The sequence below is a fragment of the Aythya fuligula genome, chromosome 4 (genome assembly GCF_009819795.1).
Source record: "Aythya fuligula isolate bAytFul2 chromosome 4, bAytFul2.pri, whole genome shotgun sequence".
Classification (NCBI taxonomy): Eukaryota; Metazoa; Chordata; class Aves; order Anseriformes; family Anatidae; genus Aythya; species Aythya fuligula.
Genome location: NC_045562.1, coordinates 46633988 through 46657473, shown reverse-complemented (window position 1 = coordinate 46657473; position 23486 = coordinate 46633988). Strand labels below are relative to the sequence as shown.

The window sequence follows — 23486 nt, the reverse complement described above, 5'->3', positions numbered from 1 at the left end:
GTATGGCAAGTTGTCACTTCAATAGAGAAATATTCTCATTTTGTTACCAGCCTAATGTACAGCAATATGATTAAGCCAAAACTAATTTGATTACTGAAATATTTTCCCAAAGATTTTAAGCTTCTGGCTTCTCAAAGCGGTTTTATAGAACTGATGGCTACAATTGAAGTTCATCCAAAAACCTTGACATTCACTGAGAAAGGCTGCGATTTTGAATTCCCATTATAGATGCCAAAAATGTGGCTTCATTCATTCATGAGAGACGGATGTGAGGTCCCATATCAGGTTTGTTTTTATTGCATGATTTCAGTCTCTACGTGAAAAAAAAGATGCAGGAATACCTCATTAGCATTTACCCAGGGGGACTACCAAAGGAAAACAGGCTGGTAACAAAGTTACCCTTTTAATTACTCTTATTTGACTGTTAATTTGCTCTCATTTGATCTTGTTTGGTTCCTATTTTGGATGAGTAGAATCACTGTTTCAGTACGAGAAGGGGATGTTTGGCATTTCAGAGAATTTGAAATTTGGTTTCTGTCTCAATTTGTATTGGAAATTTGTGGTGAGGTATTTGGAAACGTGGGGTGTTTCCCATGTACGGGTCTTAGGGGAACTGTGACAAATACTGCCTTAAACTGCTGTACGTTACACATAGGAGTATAGTGGTGAAAACACAGCTTATAGCCAACGATGCTCTGAGGTGGCTCTGCAGTCTTTGCAACTGAGTTGCCACACCTGGGAGACAGTCTGTGGAAAATGGAGCTTCTTCTGGTACTAAACTGTTTGGTGTGTTTCTTTATTTTAAAAATACAGCTTTTTGGAGCGCTTCACTGGTGAAAGGCTGCTTGAGCTGATACCTTCCCACCTTTCCCTTATCAGTGTCTGCAGGGAAGGTGTCGAAGGACCTGTATTTCACAGCAGGAAACTGAGAGCTCACCTTTTCCTGTCTGGATCCCCCTTTTCACTGTTTCCTGTCAGTCACTGCACCTCGTTGTGGGTGGAAGCCCAACAGAGGCATTTTACCCTTTCTGCCCCCTTTTTTTCTCACGTAACTCCCTCACAGGCAGCAGAATACAGCCCGGGGAGGGTAGTGAGCCAAGCGGTGCCCTTAGCAGGGCGCTCCGAGCCGCTTTTATTCCCCCCCCCGTGGTTCTTCGGGGGGGGGGGGGGGGGGGAAACAGCGCAATCACCTCAGGCGCCGCGGCGACCGTTAACGGCCGGCGCGAGGCGGCGAGCGCGCGACGCCCCTCACCCCGCCCCCTCCCCGCCGCACGTGCCCGCGGCGGGCGGGCCGCGCACCTCACTTCCGGCCGCCCGCCGGAGGAGGGAGGGAGGGGTCGGGTGGAACGGGGAGGGAGGGGCGGCCGGCGCATGCGCGGTGGCGCCGCGCACCGGCGGGGCGGCTGCTGGCGGCGCTCGCGGGACCCCCCCCCCCCCCGCGCACCTCCCTCCCCTCCCTCCCTCCCCGCCCGGTCCCGTCCCGGTCCCCGCGGGGGCGGGGCCGCCCCCCCCCTGCCGCAGCCGCCGGGCAGCGGCCGCTCCGCTCCGTGCCTGCCGGGGGCTCCCGGCGCCGCTCGCCATGAAGAAGTTCTCCCGCATGCCCAAGGCGGAGGGCGGCAGCGGCGGCGGGGGAGGAGGCGGTGGCGGCGGTGGAGGCTGCGGGGCGGCGGGCGGCGGCTCGGCGGGCGGCGGCGGAGGGGGCAGCGGGGCCGCCCTGGGGAAGGTGTTCGCCGTGGGGCGCTACCAGGTCACCGCCGAGGAGCTGCTGGCAGAGGGTAACGGCGGGGACACGGGGACGGGACCCCGGGGGGTGCCGTTTAGGGGTTGGGGTGGTGGAAGCGTGTGGAGGGCGTTTGGCAGCCCCGAAAGAGACAAAATGATCATGATAATTAAGAATTAATAATCAATAGTGAATAATCAACCCCTCGCCGGTAGGTTTTCAGCAGGGTCAGGCATCAGCTGGCAGCGCCAGCAGCTCGTGGCTGCTCCCAAGCAGGGTCTGGGGGGGTGGCAGCCCCCTGAGCCCCCCACCCAGCTCGCCTGCACGGCCGCCGGCCTGGCCGTGGGTCCTGACACGCTGCCGGTGGCTGTAGGTGCTGCTGGCACCACGGCTCGTGTCCCAGGGCAGCAGGCTCCAGGCCGGTCCCAGGCGCTGGGGAGGTGCTGGGCTCCGCAGCCCCGCTGCCCTGGGTGCTGGGGATGGTGCTGGCGGTGTCCCCAGGATGAGGTTTTAACAACTGCGTGCTGGTAGCGTGAGTGTTGGAACTAGAAGATGTGGTGGCGGGAGGTAGGTTATTGCTGCCGTCCTGAGAAAGTTTTAGTACGGCGGAGTTGGTGTTTAACACTTAGGCTAAGTACAGTGTTCTGCACCTGACTTATCAATGTGAGGTTAGGGCATTGCCTCCCGTGGCCGTGGTTGCCCCAAAAGACAAGAGGAGTCCTTCCTGGGAGCTGCTTTGGAGTCACCGCAGCCTCACAGAAAGTGCTTCCTCTGCACAGGGCTGCTTGCAGCTCAGAGGCTTCTTAAAAAGAAAAAAAAAAAAAAAAAAAAGGAAATGAGGTCCTGAACAAATTGAGGAGGCACACACACAGAAACCAGAAAAATAGCACAGTGCTTTGTTTGGTTCACTGTCTCATTAAAACTTTTCTCGTGAAACGCTGTTTGGAGTTGTAGATTCCTATTTTTTTTATTCCTATAGATTGCAGCGACAAATTCATAGCCCTTAACAGGCACGAGGGCAGGGGGAGGATGTGTTTAAGTAGTTGAGTGTTGTGCAAATTTGCGTTCTTTCTTAATAGACAGAAATAGCAAGTTTTTTTACAGCTTTCATGTGATGCCTTAAGTGCAGATGACTAGGACTAGAAGTGATAAGAGTCGGGACAGCGTAAATCTGTTGCATCTAGAGAAAAGTCTTCAAAGCCAACGCCAGAGCTATTTGGCAGTAGGGAGGACCCTATAAAGCTTTAGAAGAGAACGAAACAACAGGTGGCCTACTGACAAGGTTAAGGAAGCAGGGCAGAAGCGAGGGAGCTGCTGCATCCCATGTGGTGGCCGGGGAGGGGCTGGGTTAGGTTAACTGTGTGTGTGTGGAGCACGGGTGCGCCTCCTGAGGAGGTGCCCGTGACAAAGCTCTGGTCCGGCTCTGCTGCTCCCAACCTGTCACAAGAGCTGGTGGATGGAGAAGTTTCCTTGTGTCTAGGAATTACTTCCTGACAGGCTGGTTTTCCCTCGATGGGGTAACAATTAATAGTAAGTGCTCGTTTGTTAGTGGTGTTGTACGGGTAATATTAACATCTAGTATTAAGAATTAACACTCCTTATAAATTCTCTGCTTTATAATCCCCCCGCCTTGAGGGGAGGGAGCAATGACTTTTTTTTTTCCTAATCCCTGTGCATATAAAGTGTTGGTTTTATTCTGCTGAAACCCAGTTTTACTGAGCTGCTTAGCCTTGCCAGGTAGCTCCAGTTATTCAGTGCTGATGAAATACCATTTACAAGTTACTTTAAGAGGCTCAGAGTGGAGTTTTAGGTCGTGTAACAAGAAGCTGGTAATAAGTTAATGAACGTAACCAACTTAACAACTAGCCTGTTTCAGAAACAGATGGATAAGGCTCGGTTAGCAGTGGTATGGCATAGACAGGCTTTTTTACTAGCTGTTAGGACTAATAGCATATGCCTGTCAGGTTCAAAGTGTTCCCCCCCCCCCCCTTCTAAACTTTACATCTGAATTGTCTTAGAAAGCTAGGTCTTGGCTTTGCAAGTGCCGAAGGCTTCCTATAACTAGAGCAAGTTGCAGCAGCGATGCCAAAAGGCTCAAGTCATAACTACATCCATTGTTAGGCTGCACTAATGAATCTTTGGTAGATTTCCTGTGTTGATACGGATGCTGCCCTTGAAACACTTCTCTAGCCTTTGACAGTATCGTTTTTATTGCAGTGCTTAAAGGCCAAGCTACATCACGTTATAACATAATGCTTTTGCATATATAATGGACGTAGTACTATCTAAAGCAGCTGTAAACTTGGGTAGTAAAGTAGGTATAAAGGTTGAAGTGCTGCGGTTAGAAGGCTCTTAGATTGTTTTTTCTGTGTTAAACAAAGCTGGTTTTTGATGGGTTCTTATCTTTCATAACCCGAGGCTCGGTGTGTTGTTGGATGGGGGTGTTTGTTTCTGAGGTTTGTTATTCAGAGATGAGGAAAAACAATACATTTGGGTTAAGCTTTGATGGACGAAATGAGTTGCTATCTATCCATTTCAAAGGGTGAGACAGAAGCAGCGAGGGGACGGTGGGACTGTGAAGAACGAAGGATCCAGGCAGAGCGAAGGCCTTCTTTATATCTGTTTTGTTGTACGAGGGTTTGTGCAGTGAAGCAGAAGTTTGGAAAATTAAATCTGACACAAATATGGTGAAGTCTGTCTCTCTGAAGTTACGGATGATGTCCTGGGGACACTAAAGTTAGTTGTGGTAGCTCTAATACTGAAAAAGGCTTTCTAGCTCAGTAATTGCAGCAGACTGGACGTGAAAATTATGAAATGTCCTTTTAAATCCATCTTAAAAAACAAATGCAAAATAGTGTATGTTGTGAAGAGTGAAAAGGAAAGTAACAGCAAGCAATAAGCTGCTGGGCAGCCGAACTTGGCCACAACTGTGCTTGCACTCCCATTCTTCAAAGGGAAAGGGAAGAAAATACGATGGAAAGGGCTCAAGGGTTGAGATAAGGACAGGGAGATCACTCAGCAATTACTGTCACAGCCAAAACAGACTCAGCATAGGGAGATTAATGTAATTTACTGCCGGTTACTAGCAGTAGGAGGACTAAAAGCAAACTAAAAACACCTTCTCCCATCCGCTGTCTTCCACCTCCTCCCCCCGAGCCGCGCAGGGGAAGGGGGGCTCTGTGTTCAGTCCTCCGTCGTTGTTCCTCTCCGCCGCTCCCTCACGGTCCCTCTCTGCCCCTGCTCCCCGTGGGGTCCCTCCCAAACTGAGCCTGGGGGGCTGCCCACAGGAACTGCTTCAGGAACTGCTCCCACACAGCTCCGTACCACAGGGTCCACCCCCCAGGAGCAAACTGCTCCAGCACGGGCCCCCCCCAGACCCCCTGCTCCACCAGGGGCCTCTCCACAGGCCTCAGGGGAACTTCTGCTCCATGCCTGGAGCTCCTCTACGCTGGCCTTGGTGTCAGCAGGGCAGCTTCTCTCGCGTTTCCCACCCCTCTCTCCCAGCTGCTGTGGCACAGCAGTTTTATTTTTCCCCTTTATTCAATCTGCTCTCCCAGAGGCCCAGCCAGCGTCGCTCTGGCCAGCAGCAGGTCCCCTTTGGAGCCGGCTGGAGCTGGCTCTGCTCTGACATGAGGCAGCTGCTGGGCTCTGCTCACAGAAGGCACCCCCGTGGCCCCTCACCACCATCAAAACCTTGCTGTGTAAACCCCATACACTTGCCAAAGTGTTTTTAGTTTACGGAAGGAGGAGGAGAAGTTGTGGCTTTACACGAGGGTAAACCTACTTCACTGTTTGCATTGACTTAAACAGAAATTTATTATTGAACTGCATTAAACTAATTTTCCTGGAGACTGTAAGTGTTGGCATTGGAAGGTATTTTTAAACTACAGTTCAGTTCTGTTGTTGTCTCGATATCTTGGTAGGTCTTAGAGGTGCTTACACTGAGTAAATAAAGCCTTTTTCAGGTTTGAGCTTGTCTTTGTCCGTCAGAGTTAGCAGGCAAAGGAAGGCATGGTAAGTGTGTGGAAATTCAGTATGTTGGTGTGTTTTACTGAGTGCAGATAAAGCAAGCAAAGTTACTTTTGGTGTTAAAAAATAAAAATTAAAAAAAAAGGAGGGGAAAGGGGGTCCATGGGGTAAAGAGGTGCCCAAGGCTGTACCTGTGATGTGCAATAGAGTCCAAACCTGTAGTCCTGAACAGTGCTGGCTGGCATAGTTTGAAAGCTCTTGTATTGGCATAGAAAGATGCTCGCCATCCTGCTTCCATTGCATTTCTTATCTAGAATGGATTAGTGCAATCATGAGATGTGTGATTTTTCTTAAAAGAAAAAAAAAAAGGAAGAAAAAAAACAACAAAAAACCTTCTGTTTAGCTTTTTTTTCCTCTTTCTGTAGTATAGCTCATAAACTGTCATTTAGTGTCTCATGTGTCTTGAACTGGTATTTCAAGCACCACAGTTTCAATGTCTTTTTCAGGCTGGTGGTTCTCCTACTGTCCAGGACAATTAATAGCATGTGTGGACTCTTTCCGATTTCTTAATTAAGATATATTTAGCCCAACAGAGAAATGGGGCAATTTAATGTCAGGCAGTAGCCTGTTTTCCCTTTAGGCATGAAGCATTTGTCCCTTTGGAAGTATTCCACCAAAGCAGCAGGAACAGCCTCTCCTTGTTCGTTAAGCTAGAAGCCCTGCTAGAAGCAGAAATATTAGTGACTGAGGTAGAAGAAGGTAGGCAGTGGCACGTACAGCTGCTTCCACAGGTACCCAGGCTGGTGGGGAAGTGGTGGGCATCATTGTGGTGTTTGGGAAGAGCGGTAGGCTGCCCTCCAGCTCTTATATGCCTTGATCCTTTGGGCAGGAGAAGTTATATGTGCTGTATCAGCGCCCTTCTGCTGTAACTTTCTGTATTTCCTTTGCCTTACGATATGTGGGAAGAAGAGGAGAAGCAGTTACTCTGTTTTTTGTTTTTCTGGCTGATAAAACGGTGAGTGTGGAGCTGTATTTTTGTGCTTTCGGAGTGCCCGTGAGTGCTATCTCACAGGGAGCTTCTGTGTTTCTGAGTGACATTATATCTGGGACCAGACAGGCTGGGGAAAAAGTATCTCAAATGGGTAAGTGTTTGTATTACACAGAGTGTTTGCTTCAGTTATTTAATATGATGGTTAAAGCATTGATTTCTCTGAAGAGGCATCTCTATTTAGAGAGGACGAGTGAAAAGCTCAAGTATCCCTCCATGAAACTGGAAACTCATTCTCCTTTCTTATATAATCCTTCTCACGCTGCAATCTCCTGGAGTCATTACTGATAAACTCCTGAAGGAATGAGCGTGCAAGCTGAACCATCCTGTTAAAACTGAACATGTGGTCCTTGCAAGTACTTGATGGCATAGGTTATTTAGTTGGTCTTTTATTTTTATATTGTCCTGGCCAAGTCCTAAGACTTTTTTTTTTTTTTTTTTTTTTTTTTTTTTTTTTTTACTGCAAATGTCGTTTATTGGAATGTTTGTTTGTTTGTTTTTCCCAAATAGTTTGTCTAAGGAAGAAGGGGAATCTTGAGATTGGACTGGCATCGCAATGGTGGTGAAGTTTGAATTGCCTAATGCCCAGAGAGGAGGCATTCTAAGCTCTTCAAAATTAGTTCCCAAATTAGGATCGTCTTTAAAGTATATCTGTCTTATGTGTATTATCAATAGCACTTGAATTAGTAATCTGAATAGACAAACTTTCTAATGTGCCCTTTTGATTTTTTTCTCGCCCTTCTGTTTTGTTAAGCCCTATTTCACTTACCCTGATTTTTTAGGTTTTTATAGTAAGATGTTGGGCATGTGCAGTTCAGGAAGTTGCTGTAAATTCTTAAGTGTCCTGATGTACAGCAAGCACTGCCTTCACTCTTGGGAAGATTTGGCTTGTTTGTTCTTGTTTCTTCTGAAGAGGCAAACAGGAGAAGTGCCCTTGCAATGAATCTGTTAACTGGAGTGCTTGAAAGTGATTAAAAGCAGCGTGGACCAAATTCTTGACTCTGAGATCCTGATTCTGCAGCGTGGAAGATGATTTGTGTGGCAGGTGTTGTGAAGGCAGCTGTGGCGGTGTCACTTCTCTCATGACTGTGTGACATGGCAATCTCATGTGCTGCAAGCTGAAACTGTAATTACTGGTTTTCTTAATTTGCTCAGTGTTTGTGTAGCTTGTGAATTGCCACTCCTTGCAGTAACTACTATTTTATTTTCCGTAGGAACCCAGTTCAGTTGTTCAGATACATTTCCAGACAGCCTTCCAGCTCATAATCTAACTTGTGGAGTTGGAGCTGGGATCGGTCACGTCGACTTTTCAGAGTATAATATCACTGAATCTATGTTCACACATCATCTTAAAGGTCATACCTGTTACTCATTCTGTCTCAAACACAGTTCTGCTTTGCTAATATTTGAGTAGCAGAAATGGTTTGTTTAAGTTCAGAAGGTATAAAGGGGGGAAAAAGCAGTATGAAGACTTGAAATGGTCCGACTAATTTTTGCTGAGAGCATAGAAAAAAACATGTACAGAGCTCTGACACAGTCCCAGTAACAAGCATGGCTGCCGTATTTCCAGTGTAGCAGGTGGTGAGATGCTGAGTGAGGTTTTGATCTCTAATGAAAGATTGGGAAGCTGTGCTTTAGTGCTTGGTGGTTTTTTTTTTTCAGTCTTTTCAAGCCTACTGCAGGCAGATAACAATCTGAAACAAGAGCATTGTTTTGCCTTTTACAGTTTGTAGCTGTGTTCTCTGTAGTAAGAGAGGCCAAACCAGGAATTAGTTTGGATGTTGGTTGTGATCCTTGTCTTGCATCGACGTGCAGGTAAAAATACTGTTTCACATAACATAGTGCACAAAGTAATGCTTTAACAAGCTTTGGTCGCATTGTCAGGTAGCTAGTGTACTGACTGAACTTGCTGGGTACTGCAGGAGAAGAGCAGAGTTTGCAGGAGAAGAGGAGAGTTTGCAGTGTTCAGCCCCTGCTGTGGCTCGTCTGCCCCCCAGAGCTGTCATGTGCCTCTTGTACAGAGATGCAGAAATTCGCACAACTGGTTAAGAAATGTGTGTAGCCTGACAAAGGGATCTGTTGTGCAGCCCAGAGCCAGTTCAGCATTCACCAACACGTGGTCTAACACTCTTCTTGTTGTCAAGTTACTGCTCTTCGAATCCCTTAAGGATACTCATTCCAGCACTGTGCTGTATGTGGACATGCAGCGTTATGCCTGTACTGGCGGCAAATAATTGTTCCTTTTTCTTTTAGAAGGACGTTATCAGTTTAACTTCTGCGGGCCCAGAAGCAGTTAAATACTGAGCAAGTCCTTTGGAATCTGGTAGTTCTGAGCTCAGTTGTTGGGACAGCAGCCAAGAGTCAGATTGTCGTACAGGAAGAGCAACTTGGTTTGGAGCAGCATCGTGTTAATACGATGCACGGTCTCAAGCTGTCTTTCCTTTGCCAGACTTTGACAAGAGAGATCAAACGCATGTGCCTTCTAATTGCTTCTTACCCGGCGTATGTGTTTTGATAAAACATGTTAATGGTGCAGTAGTCATAATGGGGGGTGCGTGTGCAGGTTTTGATTTTTGCTGTTTATCTCCTGCACACCCTTAAAGAGTGAAGCAGCATGCAGTAATAGAAGATACATTGGCTTTATCCATTAAAGACTTGGCCTGGCTTTAAAAGAATCTGAGCATGATCTTATTTTGGGTATGCATTTTTTGTTGATTCTCTGAAGGGTTTTTTTTGTTTTGTTTTAGATGTCAGTATTTTGTATGTCAACATAGAAAATGAAAGCTTTGCTAGCTAATAAAAGTAGAATTAGTTTCCAGATGGGTGTTAACCCCAAACTAGTGATTCTGGGAAGGGTATGTTTATTTCTGTCACAGGTTTTTGTCGCTGTAATATGAGAACAGTCAGTCATTAGCTAGAATGTTACCCATAGGGAGGTATTTGTACAGTTTTCCTGTGTGGAGAGCACAAGTAAATGCCAGAGATGGGACTTGGTCTCAGCCTAGCAGTTCAGTGGGTCTCCCTTTCCTTTAGCATGAAGAACGTGAACATGTTTTAATATATACAGATGTTAATGGTGTGGACTTTGATATCTTTCTGGCTGTAGATGTTTATTTGTTTTAGCTGTGAATGTGTGCAAACATAATGTCAGGTGAACGTCTTGTGCTCTGCTAAATTAATTACACTTTGGGCTGACAGGAACAAGGTTTGATAAAATCGTTTAGGTATTTCTTGTCTCTCATTCTACAAGCATTGTTTTTAAGTCCTCGTTCTTGAAACTGTTTGATTTCTTAACCTTAGGCTATATTTATTTTCTTGTAGCTCTGTTCCGCCTCCATAATACTACAGGTAAGTAGGCTACCACAGCAGAAAGAGCTGCAGTTTGTGAGGAGTGCTAACTGACACTATGAATGCGTCGCACCTGCCAAAATACCAAGTGCAAGTGTGTCAGATTGCAGGTGGCTCCAGGAAACAAAATAGATTTTGCAATGGGGACTCACCAGGACGGTAGGCCCGGTCAGTCACCTCGTCTTAACTGGTTTGCTTAGGATGCTGTCTTTTTCCTCAGAAAATGCTGACATCTGTTTTGGAATGGAGGTTTCTTCTCAGGTGTTTTTATGGGTTTAGCTTAGAAGCTGTTAATGTAGTAGAAGAACAGCTGCTTCCTGAAATATTTGGAATACTTGCCCTTTTCCAGTACCGTAAGCTGGAAGTCTGAGGCTGTTTTCCATATCCCAGTGATATTAAACAGCAGTTTGCGTCCTCTCTAGCATGATTTTTTTTTCTGCAGTAGATGTGTATTTGTCCTGGATTTTCCTCTCTGGCCTAAGACGTTATGCAGTGAGATCCCTGTTCTCTTGAAGTGCTAGGTTCTGTTTTTTCTCATCATCATTGTCTAGCTGCTGACAAGGAAGGAGGATGAATTCCTCATCTGCTTTCCTGACTGTCTTGTGAATGGATTTCAGTCTCCCGAGTGTTTGTCTGCTGGTTACGAAGGTGGGAACCTTTCCCTTCATCTCCTCTGATGCTTCCCTTGCTCACAGTTCTCTAGGTCGGTTATTTTTTACTTCTAGATATGGCTGGAAAGCTAGCTGTTTTAGCCTTGATTCTTGTTCTGTCCACACTGCTACTCCTGATGCAAATGGTGAAAACACTGAAGAAATGATTATGTAGAATCTTGTGAGAGTCAAAACCTTCTGTCCTTTTTTTTGGTCTGTCTCTTTCTGAGGTGTCAAAGCTGGTATTGATCTGAAGAACATCACATCCCCTTAGGGAAAGTCATCACCCTGCAGATAGGGAAACGAAAGAAGATGGAGAGACTTGCCCAGGGGTGAAAACAAGTCTGTACAAGAGCTGAGGGCAGGGTTTGGAACTTCCCAGCTCCGTGAGGGGTTCTTCCTCATTGCTTCTGTAACACGTTAATACACCTCGAGTGCCGTATACAGAATGATGAAGGCAACTGTGATGTTCTAGGACTTCAGGAGCTTTTATTCCAAATGATACAAATGTTGGTCTTCCTTCTAAACTTGCAGATTACTTTCTTTAATGGATGGATTTGTTCATGTGCTGCCTTGAAACTTTAATACACAAGCCCTGAAGAGATGCGTGCTTAGAGGATTGGTCTGATTCTTGGTTTAATTCTTGTACTTGACTCATTTCACCTTTTCTCGTTGTTTTTACTGGTTGTTTGGACTGTGATTTCTGTCTGTGAATCTTGTCTAATGAACCATTCTTGCAGCATTTTGCTGCATTTCATATAAGAAAGAATAGTTCCAGAAGTCAATGATAAATAAGGCAAGTTCATATGGTTTTGCAATTCCTTCAGGTTGAAAAACTGCATCTGACGTTATTTACAAAGACAGTTGCTAAACCACTTTAGTTTTTGGATAGTTACAAAAAGACTTGCATGACACTACATTAAATGTGTGTTTCTTTGGAGAGACAAGCTATGGACAGATGAAACTTGGATCTCGTCTTAATGTAACTGCTAAATGCACACAGGGTTGGCCTGTGCTATTTGAGTTTGGACAGAGCCAAGTGCTCATTTGGATGGCGGTGATGTAAACACAGGAGAAGGCCATTTCTTAGTGTTGTGGTTTTGAACTTTGTGTCTCACAGTAAAAAATAGATCATTAAAGAATATAAGGCACTGAATTATCTCAGTGACGCAATTGTGTAGGGGCCTGACTTGATTGTAACTTGTATTGTGTGAGAAAAATACAACTGTGAATGACTTTCATCATGTCTGTGCCGGACATGGGACCTGTTCTGTGCATGATATGCAGAAAATCAAGCTTTCTTAGAAAAAAAAAAAATAAAATCTAATTTCATCCTCTGGAGCCCTGTTGTCTTCATATAGCTCAGTAGCTTAGTCTGTGTCTGTAGAAGAGACCTTCAGTTCAGTTTAGATGAGCTGTCGCTTGGCTTCATAAGAATTCATGACACAGCAGGGAGATCATTAATTTTTCTCTGAATGAGACATCCAGAGGTTCATTAAACCTCAGAAGGCAGAAGAATTTATATGATTATGGCAGTTGTAAAAACCAACAAACAAAACCCAAATAGCCATACAAAAGCTCAACAAAACAAAAACACTTGCGTTGCACCTGCTTTGGTGAAGGTCCATGAATCTTGGTTTAAACTTGCAGTATTACCTTCCCAAAAGCTTAGTGCTTTCTTCGGATGTGCCCGGGTTGTCTCCATCAGCCTGATTTACTCCCTTGTTTTCACTTATCGTGCTGTTAAACTGACACTGGATTATAGAGCTGCATTTGTAAGAGGACATTACGTTGAAGGACATGTTTGGGTGTAGACAGTGGATTGGTCGTAGAGTTTCCATCTTTAGGAACTAACCCAAAGCATGCAAGCTTCCAGGCTGGGCTGTTTAATGAATAACTGCCTTGTTCAGAGTTAGTGCTGTTGACTGACTGTCCCTTGAAACACAGGAGGTAAATGAGAGATGTTAAAAGCTTTTGATGATTTTGTCTCTGGTGGTCAGAACTCAGCCATAGTAGCATAGACGGTTTAAAACGATGCAGCTGCTCCTACTATCTGGGAGTTTCAGTGCCTCTTCCTAAATCATCAAATGTCATGGCGTGGGGTTGGGAAGTATTGTTGCAGAACGATCCCCAAGCATAAAAGTGGTGTAAAAGACTTCAGATAGCAGTGTCAATAACGAGATGTTTTGTACACAAATTAGGGTGTTCAAAGATATATAACACGTACCGGATAGAGCTTGAAGAACTGCCTGCCCTGTGCAGGTGACAAGGAAAAGCATTACCCAAAGTACCTCGGAATTGCATTTCTTGGCATAAGCATCCCAAATCCCAGGCAGTGTGCTGTCAAGGAACTTTGTTGGTCCCCTGTCCTCATAATCCAAAGATGTCTGTGTCCACGGCCCTGGTGTGCTGAGAGCTGAAATGCATACTGCTATTGACAGGCAACCATAATACTGATAGATTTAAATATTTCTATCAGGTGTTCTTAATATTTCATCTGGTTAGTCTGTGCTTATGGATGAAGGACGGTCAATGAGTGCAGTGGTGGTTAGACTGAGATGTAAAATGGGTGCGAGGCTGTATGTAGACCCCTTCTAGCAGCAAGGAGGTCTGAATTTCCTTGTGCTGGTTTAGTGTACTTATGACACCATAGGAAAAAATAGTAAACCAGAGAGTCATATGACATCTGCCTTAGTCTGAGATGCTTGTAGCATCCTGAATTGCTTAGCTGATCTCTGCACAGCCTAGTGACTCCTTTATTTCTGTTGCAGCCAGCGGTGGCGCATGTCCACGTGCTGCAGATCTAGCTGTGCTGCTGCAGCCCTGCGCCTCGTGCTTCGCCTCATTTCTGTGGCACGATAGCTCTGTGGTGTTCAGGGGGTGAGCTGCTCACGTGTGGTTACAGGTCCGTTCTCTGACTTACTCTGCCCTGTTTTTTTCCGCTTGCATGTTAAAATCACAGTTGAAGTAGTGGTTTCAAGGAAAAAGGAAAGACGAGCTACGGACTGAACATGAGCTTGTTGGAGAAGGGTTTTTAATTAGGTGTTAAAACATGAGGTATGGAAACAGAACTTAGTTCCCAAAGAGTGAGGGTGGTTATGCACTAGATACGTAATGTATCCGTACCCACTAATTTAAGCATTTGCTATCTGTAGTTTACTCAAATGCTTGTTTATTATTTTGGAATTCAAATCAATTTAAACCAACACTTCTGTGCATTAAAAAAGCTTAGCAAATGACACTTGAAATCAATCTGTAAAATGAATGTAATTCATGGGTTCTATTGATCATAGCCGCAGTGTTGTAGAATGAGTAATTTCATTTTCCTGTCAACTCTATATTCACAGATATCTTCGTCCTGCTTTTCAGACTCGCTCAGCCTCCAGTTTAGAGTAACGAGAGATGGAGCTGAATTCAGTGAGCCAACCAAGTCAGGAGCAATGGGGGAAACACTTTCTGTGTGGGGAGGAGGCAGGGAGACAGGTGCTGTTCCAAGACATTTTTATAGTGGTAGCAGTTGCTAGTTATAGATTATTATTTAATCAATGTCTTGGAGACCTTCTGATGCCTTGTTGTGAGTAGTTGGACAGGAAGCACATCCTGCCCAAAGGCATCACCTTGGTTACATCTTGAGTAACAGGATATGTCTAGGCTGCTGAGGTTCGAGCGACTTGAGGTTTACTGGCACCGTGAAAGGGAATTGAATTAATTCTAATGGCCTAGATTACACAGTTAGCATAATCCCTTATATAAATGTTTAGTCAACAGTCTTGACCTTGAACAAATAAAACACAGTTCAGGTTATTTAATAGTGTTCTGTTGTGTGGGTTTATATTTGTTCTTTAAGCTTACTGCTTGGAAAGGGAAGCATCGATGACACCAGGTTTTATATCTTGAAGAAAAACCTTGCTCCTGCAAATGGCTGTCACTGGTGACAAGTGTTTCTTGGCTTCAGAAACTTGGATTGTGTTGCTTGAACTTCTATATTTTTTATTCCAGAGCTGGTTTACACCAGTTGGGGAGATTCTAAAAATGCAAACCTGATAGAAGATGCAATTATGAGTAATGCAGTGCACTGTGGATGAGAAATTCAACAGCAGTACTTGACAAAACTTTGTAGGCTTGTGCAAACTTGCTTTAAAATGCTAACCTGATCTGTAAAGGGGTTATTCGCTTATTTAAGCGTATCGGGATGTGCAAAAAGTGCATTTGCAAAGTAGGAAAGTGTTTGAGAAGACTAAATGGAGTGGTTGCTTTACTGCATCTCAAAAGTAAAAATGACACGAAGATCCTTGCATCATTTGAAGATAGCCTTGTTCCCTGGATGGAAGCTGGTCCTATGAACACTGAACTAAAAGATACCAAACTGAAAATGGGCTTGTTTTTTAGTGATGTGCCTATAAATAAACCTTTGTACTTTCTTAGTATACAAAACTGCATAAAATAGCTGAGCCTTCTCAGTTATCTCTGCATTGTGCTGAGGTTTTTCCTGGTCCCCATGCGTGCTGGGAGCAGACTGGATTTGTCTATTTAAGCATAAAAACTTGCATTATTTCTGTGAGAGGAAAGCTCCTGATCTTTTGTAAGAAGGGGAAAAAAAACTACACAAATCTATGACCCCTACAGTACTTCTACCTTTGTTATGTTTAGCTTACTTTTGGTTTTGATAAGAAAATAATATTGAAAGTAGCCCAAGAGCTGTAAAGGCCGACTTTTGAAATGAATGAAACTCAATGGGTCATGACTTGTTGCCAAATCTTACTCTTATTTCCTACTTTCAGTTTCTCTTGGTATAGATAATGGAGCCATTTAACACTGTCAAGCTGTTTTTATTTCAGTGTGATTTCAGAATCTGTAGCTGAAAAGAGGTTAACATTTATATCTTCACAAGCAATTAACTGCACTGTTGGTGGTCTTGTCATGTTCTGTGCTCTCTTCTTTACTAACAGAACTCTTCTTTACTAACAGAAGAGCAAGCATTTGTTGTCTTAAATATGAGGATCTGTTAAATACAGGCATAAATGTATTCATTTTCCTTCAGCGAATAGGAAGAGGAGGTGATAATGGTATTATGAAAGGAGCAGAGTGCTTGTGACTAATTCATAGTTGAAGCATAGAGAGATTTTTTTGCATTTCTTGTAATGAGAGTAAGAAGTAGAGTGGGCAGGGGGTTTGCCCAAAGAAATATGTTTTGTCTCGGGTGAACAAGGTGGTGTGTTACTTGCGTGATGAATCATGTGCTTGCCTTTTTTTTTTTTTTTTTTTGGAACTTCAGTTTAGCGAGTTATTTTCTGTGGTTACATTTTTCTTAAACTTGACAGAGTATTATAGGAAATGTAAGTACTTCTGTTTTGGTAACTGTGTTCAATTAAAATAATTTACAAAATCTTCTATGTTAGGTAACTGTTTCTTTTTTTTTTTTTTATCCCCTCTAGAAAAATAGCTGAGGCAGTCAGATGACAGCACAGAAACAGTGTCCTCATTAAAGCAGTCGACTGGATAGATAGCAAGTCACCTGGATACTCTGAGAAGCGTTTCAGATGAGCAGCATGATCATCTTTAATGCGGAGTGCTGAGCTTTGTTCCCTTTGCTGTAGGCTAGATCAAAGCTGGAGTATCTCAGTCAGCCAGCTGTCAGATAAAATGTGCTTAAATCTAGAACTTGAACGTTAGTGCTTAAATTGGGAAGTTGTCTGCAGCAGGCATAGTTGACAATCCAGCAGAGAGCTGTGGGACTTGAGCTAACTAGAGCAGGTTTGTTCAAAACAGAAAAAGAATAATCTGAAGTCCTTGTCACCTCATCAAACTAAACACATTTTAATACAGTTAGTACTAGGTTGGTGGAATAGATGTCTGGAGGAAGTCTTTGTGTAGGAGAGGACTCGTTCCAAGTTGCTCTCCTGGACATTCTCATGAAGACGTCACGCTGCCAGGTGCAGCCAGAAAAATGACATCTACTGGGCTCTGAGGAGGCTTGCTTATTAAAAGGCCAATTAACAGTGTCTTAGTTTCTTTCTCATGCAAACATACACTTGCCTTAGACTCGTTTTGCTTAAATGATTTCTTCTTGAGAGAATGATGTTGCTTAATGGAAGGGGAAGAAAGTGGAGGTTTTAAAAAGGGTAGGATTTCCAAATTTGAGAAAACTTTGCCCACACAGTTGTAGTTTGTTTTCAGTTGATTCAACTGATTCAGACATCCTTCATTGTCCTTACACACCAGGAGTGAAGGCAGTGGTGGTGGCTAAAAATTACTGTTACGGCTTTTCGATGCTTAACTGAGTAGTAATGTCAGCAACACGAGAAAAAAATTGCTCAGGTCAGTGCCATAGGAACGTTTCTTGGGATTTAAAAGAAGAAAAATATCCCTATCTGGGACCAGTCTTGTTGATGTTCCTCTGCATTCCACCCTTTTTGCTTTCTTTCTTATTCTTTGGTGTGCACTGAGGGGATCTTTTGTGACTTCTGGGCATTTTGCTATAGCTTGTTGTGTAGCATTTAAATTTGCATAGAGTTAATTTTTTTGCATGGTAACAAGCCTTTATGATCCTTGCCATTAAGAGAAAGTATAAATGAGATGTCGAAGTCTGTGAGTATGAGAACTTTGCTGGGCATAAGGCTTTACTGCTGCTTGGTGATTAGGAAAACAAACAAACAAACAAGTCCTAGTACCTGTTTGAAGCATGAGCATCTGTGGGTTTTGGTTATGACGGCTCATATCAGTTCATCTCTTTATTTTTTAAAAGGTGTAAAAAGTAGAAGTTCTTTGTACATTTGGCATGCTTGCTTCGCTTTGTCATTTCATCTGCTTTTCCGTTTCCAGTAAGAACACCAGAAGTTATTTTTCTGGGGTTAGCACCTAGACTTATTTGGTGCATAGGTATTAGAGAATAAGAAAGCTTTTAGCAGAAAACTTCAGCAGAGCTCTTTTCATCTTTCTTAGGATGCTATCGTAGCTTCAGGTGTACCCTGTTGGCTGCTCAACTCAAAGCCCTTTGCCCAGTTGGAGTGTAGTTGGTGGTGAGAGAAATGAAACCTGGGAGTGCCAGCTCAGAGGCAGGGCTAACACTGCAGTTCGGGGCGAGGTATGCACAGTGGGTCTGCTGGTAGCGGGGTGCATGGGAATGTCCTGTGGGGTTGTCCCAGGCATCCTGCTTGGTAATGCACAGCTGCTATTTTTGCAGTGCTGCCCGAAGAACAGATGGTGGTTTGAAGAAAGCAGCGCTTCTTGTGGAAACTACCCGTGATACTCAGAGGGTATTGCACAGAGGGAATTTGTGTGGGCAGTGGAAAAAGGAACAAGAGAATGTCCCTTTGAATGTAGTGTCCATGCGAAGTGGAGAAATATTGAACTCCAAAATGTGTGTAGAAGAAAAGGATTGTTTTAAGTGGAGGGAGCAATTTGAGCTCTTGATTTTGGGAGTGTTGAGCTCTTGAGCTTGCAGGCAACATCCATCAAGTGCTCTTCCAGCTGGAGCTGCATCTCAGAGCCTTGTGCTTTTGACTGAGACTTGTGGAACATGTTTTCCTAGGAATATATATGCACATATACATACACAAATGTGTGTATATAAATACTTATATATGCAAATACGTGCATAGGAAGAGTGTCATTTGCTACTGGCTGTATTCACCAGGTAGGCCCCTTGACAGTGCTTTCAGCAAGCGGGCGTGCGCAGGTGACTTCAGTTGGTGGCCATGCAGCCCCCGCAGTGAGACAGTCCTTGTGACACCTTCCTGCGGGGTCAGGAGGATGGTGGCAGTGGGCAGGGCTGGTGAAAGCTGGACGATGTTCAGCTTACTGTCTGAGAGCACGTGGAGGTGTATCCCAGCCACCGCCGCAGTTCTCATCGCATTGCTGGAGAATGGGAAGATTGTGGGATGGGAAGTCCCTTCGGCGGCTCGTGCAGCAGTGCAGAGCTTTGTTTAGCAGCTACCTTGCCCTGTGGAGGTTGTGGAAAAAGAAGTGTGTTCTTGAGCAAAAATTCCTCGTAAGGCCGGCAAGCTGCAGGACAAGGTTGTGTTACCATGTAGCTTCTCAACAAACACCAAGTGTTTGGAGTCTGATAGAAAAAATTCCCAAAGTTTGAGTTCTGTGCTATTTTAGAGGTTTCTCTTTCAGAAATAGACATAAATTTTGTTAGCTTCAAGAACTAAACAGTGTTCTCTGCATAAACTAAAGTACTTCTTGCGTTTGCTTCTAGTCTGCTGCTCCAAAAAGCATGCCTGGTACCTCCGCGTCTGCTACCTGGAGATGGTGCTCCTGCAGGGGAAGGACTTTGTTTGTTGCAGGAAGGAGGGAGTTCCTGATACTTGCAAGAAGTGCCCTGTGGTTATCCTAATCAGATGCCAGTGAAATGTGCATGGCAGCAGAACGTGGGGAGAGCAGAAATTGAGCTGGATGGAGAAGGAGCCTGCGTGGGGCAGCAGCAGCCTGTCAGGGTCACAGAAGTTCTCTGAACTCCAGTGATGTGCTGGGTTTATTTTAAACATGGTGAGGGTGGGATCAAACTGAGCAGCGAGGAAGAGCTTTTGACGTGGTTCTTCTGTCACAGGACAGGGTTGCTTCAAAATTTCTGGTAAAATAGCGTTGTCAGTGTGCTCCTTCACGCATAGCAAAAAAGGGCCCTTCCCACTGCTCCACGCAAATGTGCATGTGGATGTTAAGAGCTGACCTTTCATTACTTCATACTGCTTTTGTGGAAAAGGAGTCCTTTTATTTTAATTTGTGCTTTGTGTCCTGTTTTTCTGGGCACTGGGTTCAGTGTCTGTTGCACTTGCAGAAGGTTATAGAGCTCCGGGTTGTTTTTGTTGTTGTTGATGGTGGTGACTGTGATTTTGGTGGGTGCTGGTTGTTGTTTTGTTCTTTAGTGATTTTTTTTTTTCCCTGGCAAAGATCTGTTTTTTACTAACACTTACTATGTGCTTGGAACATTGAACAAGGCCTTACTGCTGTCCTTGGGCATGGATTTGCAAGAAAGTTTTATTTTTTCTTGCTTGGAGCCTGCTCGCAGGGCATTTGTGCCCTGCTTGGAAGGGGACTGGTCTTACCCCATATTCTGCGTAGTTTGGTAGCCCCTAAAATGGGTCCTGTTTGCTCATAGGGCTTCCAAACCATAGGGCTCAGAAGGCTCTGCAGTTCCAGGAGGCATGTAACTTCTGAAGGAGGGCATCTCTGGTGGCAAGTTAACCTGCTTTTGGTAGATACTGGTGAAATGTAGGTGGCTGCTAGCGACAGAATTGGAGAGCAGACATGTTGACTGAGGGATCCAGGAGTCAAGTGATTGAGTGTGTTAGCTCAGGTAATGCTGAAGGCATGAGTAGTTAATTCACAGCACAAACAAATGCACCTAAATTATTTTATTGTCTTATGCTAGCTTATCTGAAATGCAAGAAGGCCTGAGCTGTTATTTTAAAGAATACTATCATGTGGCTGGTTAGCCATTTTGCTGCCAGGTTTTGGGGGGTTTTGTTTTTTAAAAGGGGTTAGCATATGTCTGGGTAGATTGGTCACTGGAAAATAATTTGCACTTGAACCTGTTTATCCAGCTTTGCAGGGCAAGGTCATGCAAAGCTGAAAGCAGAACTTGTAAACTTGCTTCGAAGTAGAAATACTGTCCTTTAGCTGTTTCAGCTTCATTAAGAACAACTTGACATAATCACCAAAAAGTCAGTTCTGGAACTGTGCCTTAATGTAGGCAGTGATGCTGGCCTTACAACCCATCACAGGGCTCACAGCTCTGAGGGCTAGGTTTTCAGAATTTCTCTTTCTATAGACTCAATACTATATTTAGTTATTAGAGACGTTAGGTTCCTAATCGTCCTGATGGGACAGATGAGAAAAATGTCCATTACTTCCCACATTTCTTCATTCATTTTAGGTTAGTGAAAAGTACAGAAGAATTGTATGTAAATACTGTGTCTGAGAAAAGCTTTTATATAGTCATCAGCTTTATAAATACTAGTTTTTGAGTATTTATTTGTATTGAAGTAGAAATTAATATTAGAACTCATAGCCATCTCTCAGTAGCAGCCAGATTTTAAAGCATTTGTAAGGAAAGTTTTTATCCCTTGCTGGTTTTGTGTGAGTGCCTGTAGTAACTATAACTACTGCTTCTGGTTCAGTGCTTGTGAGTGTAAGGAGCTCCTGTGCATGTGCAACCCTTCTGTTGGTGGTGGACTGCTCTGTTTGTCTGAGATTTGACTTTTTAGTTAGGTGGTTAACCAGTTGGGGGAACAATGCTTGGGATGCTTTTTTATGTTTTAGCTGAATATGTAGAACAAACAACAGCAACAAAACGCCTTTTTCAGTCTTGTTGTCTGTATTTCTAAAGTGCATAACTTTGTTGAGAATATCTTTGTGGATATTCTTTTAGCTTGTCTTCATAAAACTGTTGTCAGCAGCCTGAAAGATGATGAAGGTAGTGGAAAATTCTCCAGCCTTACTTTTTACTAGAGTAAGCAAATAAGATGCTTTGAATTCTGACAACAACACTGCTTCCTGGTTGGAGTTTCAGGAATGTGATGTGGTGAAGCATAAATGGAAAGTTGAAACTTGTGAAACCTTAAATATGCATAGAGGAAAGAAAAAACAAACCAGAAAATCTGGCTGTTAAAAATATTTTAGGTGGTTTCAAACACTGCTAGTTTGCTTCTTAATAAGATACCCCCTGAAGAGGGTGATGAAAATCCAAGAAATGACTGTTCAAGACAAAAAAGACACATGTCATTCAACTTGCTGAGCTTTGTAACGAGTTTATTTTTCAAAGCACTAGGTTTTTAGTCATGCTAAGTTTCTACTGATTTATATAACTGTAGGTGCTATAGAAAGGACATTGAGGCAAGTATTTTAATGAAAAGTGACTTGTGCAATGCAATTGGCCTCTAGTGTGTACTAGTACATTTCAGTTTGGGTTGTGTTTGATGGAAATACAAGACAGGAAGAGATTGAGCTGCTACAAGTCTCAAAATTGGGAAGAGAGATGGAGGTACTTAGGTTCAATCACTACAGCACATGATAAAGTGGATGCATGTGTTAATACTTCTGGGGAAAAAAGCATTTCTAATTTCTAAAAGGAGAAGAAGGGAACCAGAATGGTCATGGTGTATTTTCTTTCCTTTTTTTTTTTTTTTTTTTGTATATGTTATGTTGTGTTATGGAAAATTGAGTTGTTTTTCTGCCTTTACTGATAATAGGACTTTTTTTTTTTCCCCCCCCACTTTCTAAGAATGCTGATGAAATGCCAGCTCCTGTGTTCAGTCTGCAATCTCAAGTCTCAGGGCAAAGCAGCTACTCATCACTTCTGGTTGTGTTTCCATATAGCTTCTGACAAGGACGTGTACGTGGCTCCTCCAGATAACAGCTTAATGAGAGGTTTTTTCTTGAACGTTTACAGCACTGATGTTTGCTTGCTTGGGCAATTTCAGTGAGAAGTCTGACAATAGAAACTCCTTAAAAATGTTCAAAGTGGAATAGTTCAGGGCAGAGCTTGGTAAAGATTGCCAGAATATTGGTGACAATTTTCCTATAAGAATTTCTATACCTATTCATACTTTGTTCAGAATCGGTCCATTTATCAGAGAGCCCAGTGGCATTTTATACTGGAGATAGTATTTACTAATGGAAAACAATTCAAGGTCACGTATCCACTCCTTTGCAAAATGGGGAATAGTTCTGCTTTTATGGCTCTTTCAGGGTTGAAGTATTAGTTAATATTGCCACCTAATGGCAAGAAGAGCAGTTGCCTGAGGTTTTTCTTCGCTACTTTATACTGTTTTTTTTTTGTTTTTGTTTGTTTTTTACTTGTTCTTGACTACTTTACTGCAAGTTGTAGAGAATTTTAAGCCTATAAAACTAGCTTAAGAAAGGCTATAAAACTGGTTAAAAAGACAAGAAATGTTTGTTTTCCAATGGTTAGAATTTTGTGCTTTACCAGAGTATTGTTTTATACTGTTGTTCAAGTATTTGTGCTTGAAGTCTTCTTTTTTGAGAGAGGATAGTACAAAAATTTTCCAATAACCATGGCATGCGTGTTGGTTAATGCTATTCCCCAGGCTGGTAGCAGGGGAACCCTGGAAGATCACTTCAGCCCCAGCTGGAGTTTAGCTTTAGACCTTGAGTAACCTAAGGGCACCTGTTAATGTTCTGGGAATACACTATGTAAACTAGCTTTAGCTTGAGCATAATAAATGGGAGAATTTAGGCTGCTGTATTAAAATTGGCAGCAATTCTGTTTTGACAGCGTAGCATCTCACTCAGCTAAATGAGCAATTAAATTAAAAAAAATAATAATAATCTTGAAGAAAGCATCCTGATAAAACTTAGCTTCTTCAGTCATGAATTCTAATGTGCACATTTGCTCAAGCACACAAAGCCTGTGTCAAATGATGGGCTTGATACTTGACAAATGCTGCTTGCAGATGCTATCAGGAAACTTGAAGCGTATGCATTTCCATTGGCTACCCGATTATCAGAGTAGTTAATCGCTTTAATTTGCATATTTCTGTCCTGAGTGTATATCTTAGTTTTTGCACAAGTTAAAAGTTCTCATGGTAATAGTTGGCTTACCATCAGACAGCACTCAATTAAGGAAAGTACAGATTGACATGAGCTCTTCTGTGAGGCAGATTGCTTAAATCTATGGGAAAGCCGCGTGCAGAAGCCTTGAGGAGGTGATCATGTAATTTGCTGGAGGGCTTGTGCTGTACTTAAGATGAACAGAAGACAGATAAAAGAACACAGTGGTTTTATT

The 23486-nt window shown here is 43.4% G+C and overlaps 1 protein-coding gene across 2 annotated transcripts in view; it reads left to right on the top strand.

The window, feature by feature from the left end:
- Positions 1-1549: 1549 nt before the first annotated feature.
- The window catches only part of BMP2K (BMP2 inducible kinase), a 64123-nt gene continuing 42186 nt past the window's right edge, over positions 1550-23486 (top strand). For both annotated transcript variants that reach the window (XM_032186519.1, XM_032186518.1), the window contains exon 1: positions 1550-1775. In XM_032186519.1, the coding sequence (XP_032042410.1) occupies positions 1580-1775 (196 nt within the window). In that variant the 5' untranslated portion in view covers positions 1550-1579. The remainder of the gene's footprint in view (positions 1776-23486) is intronic.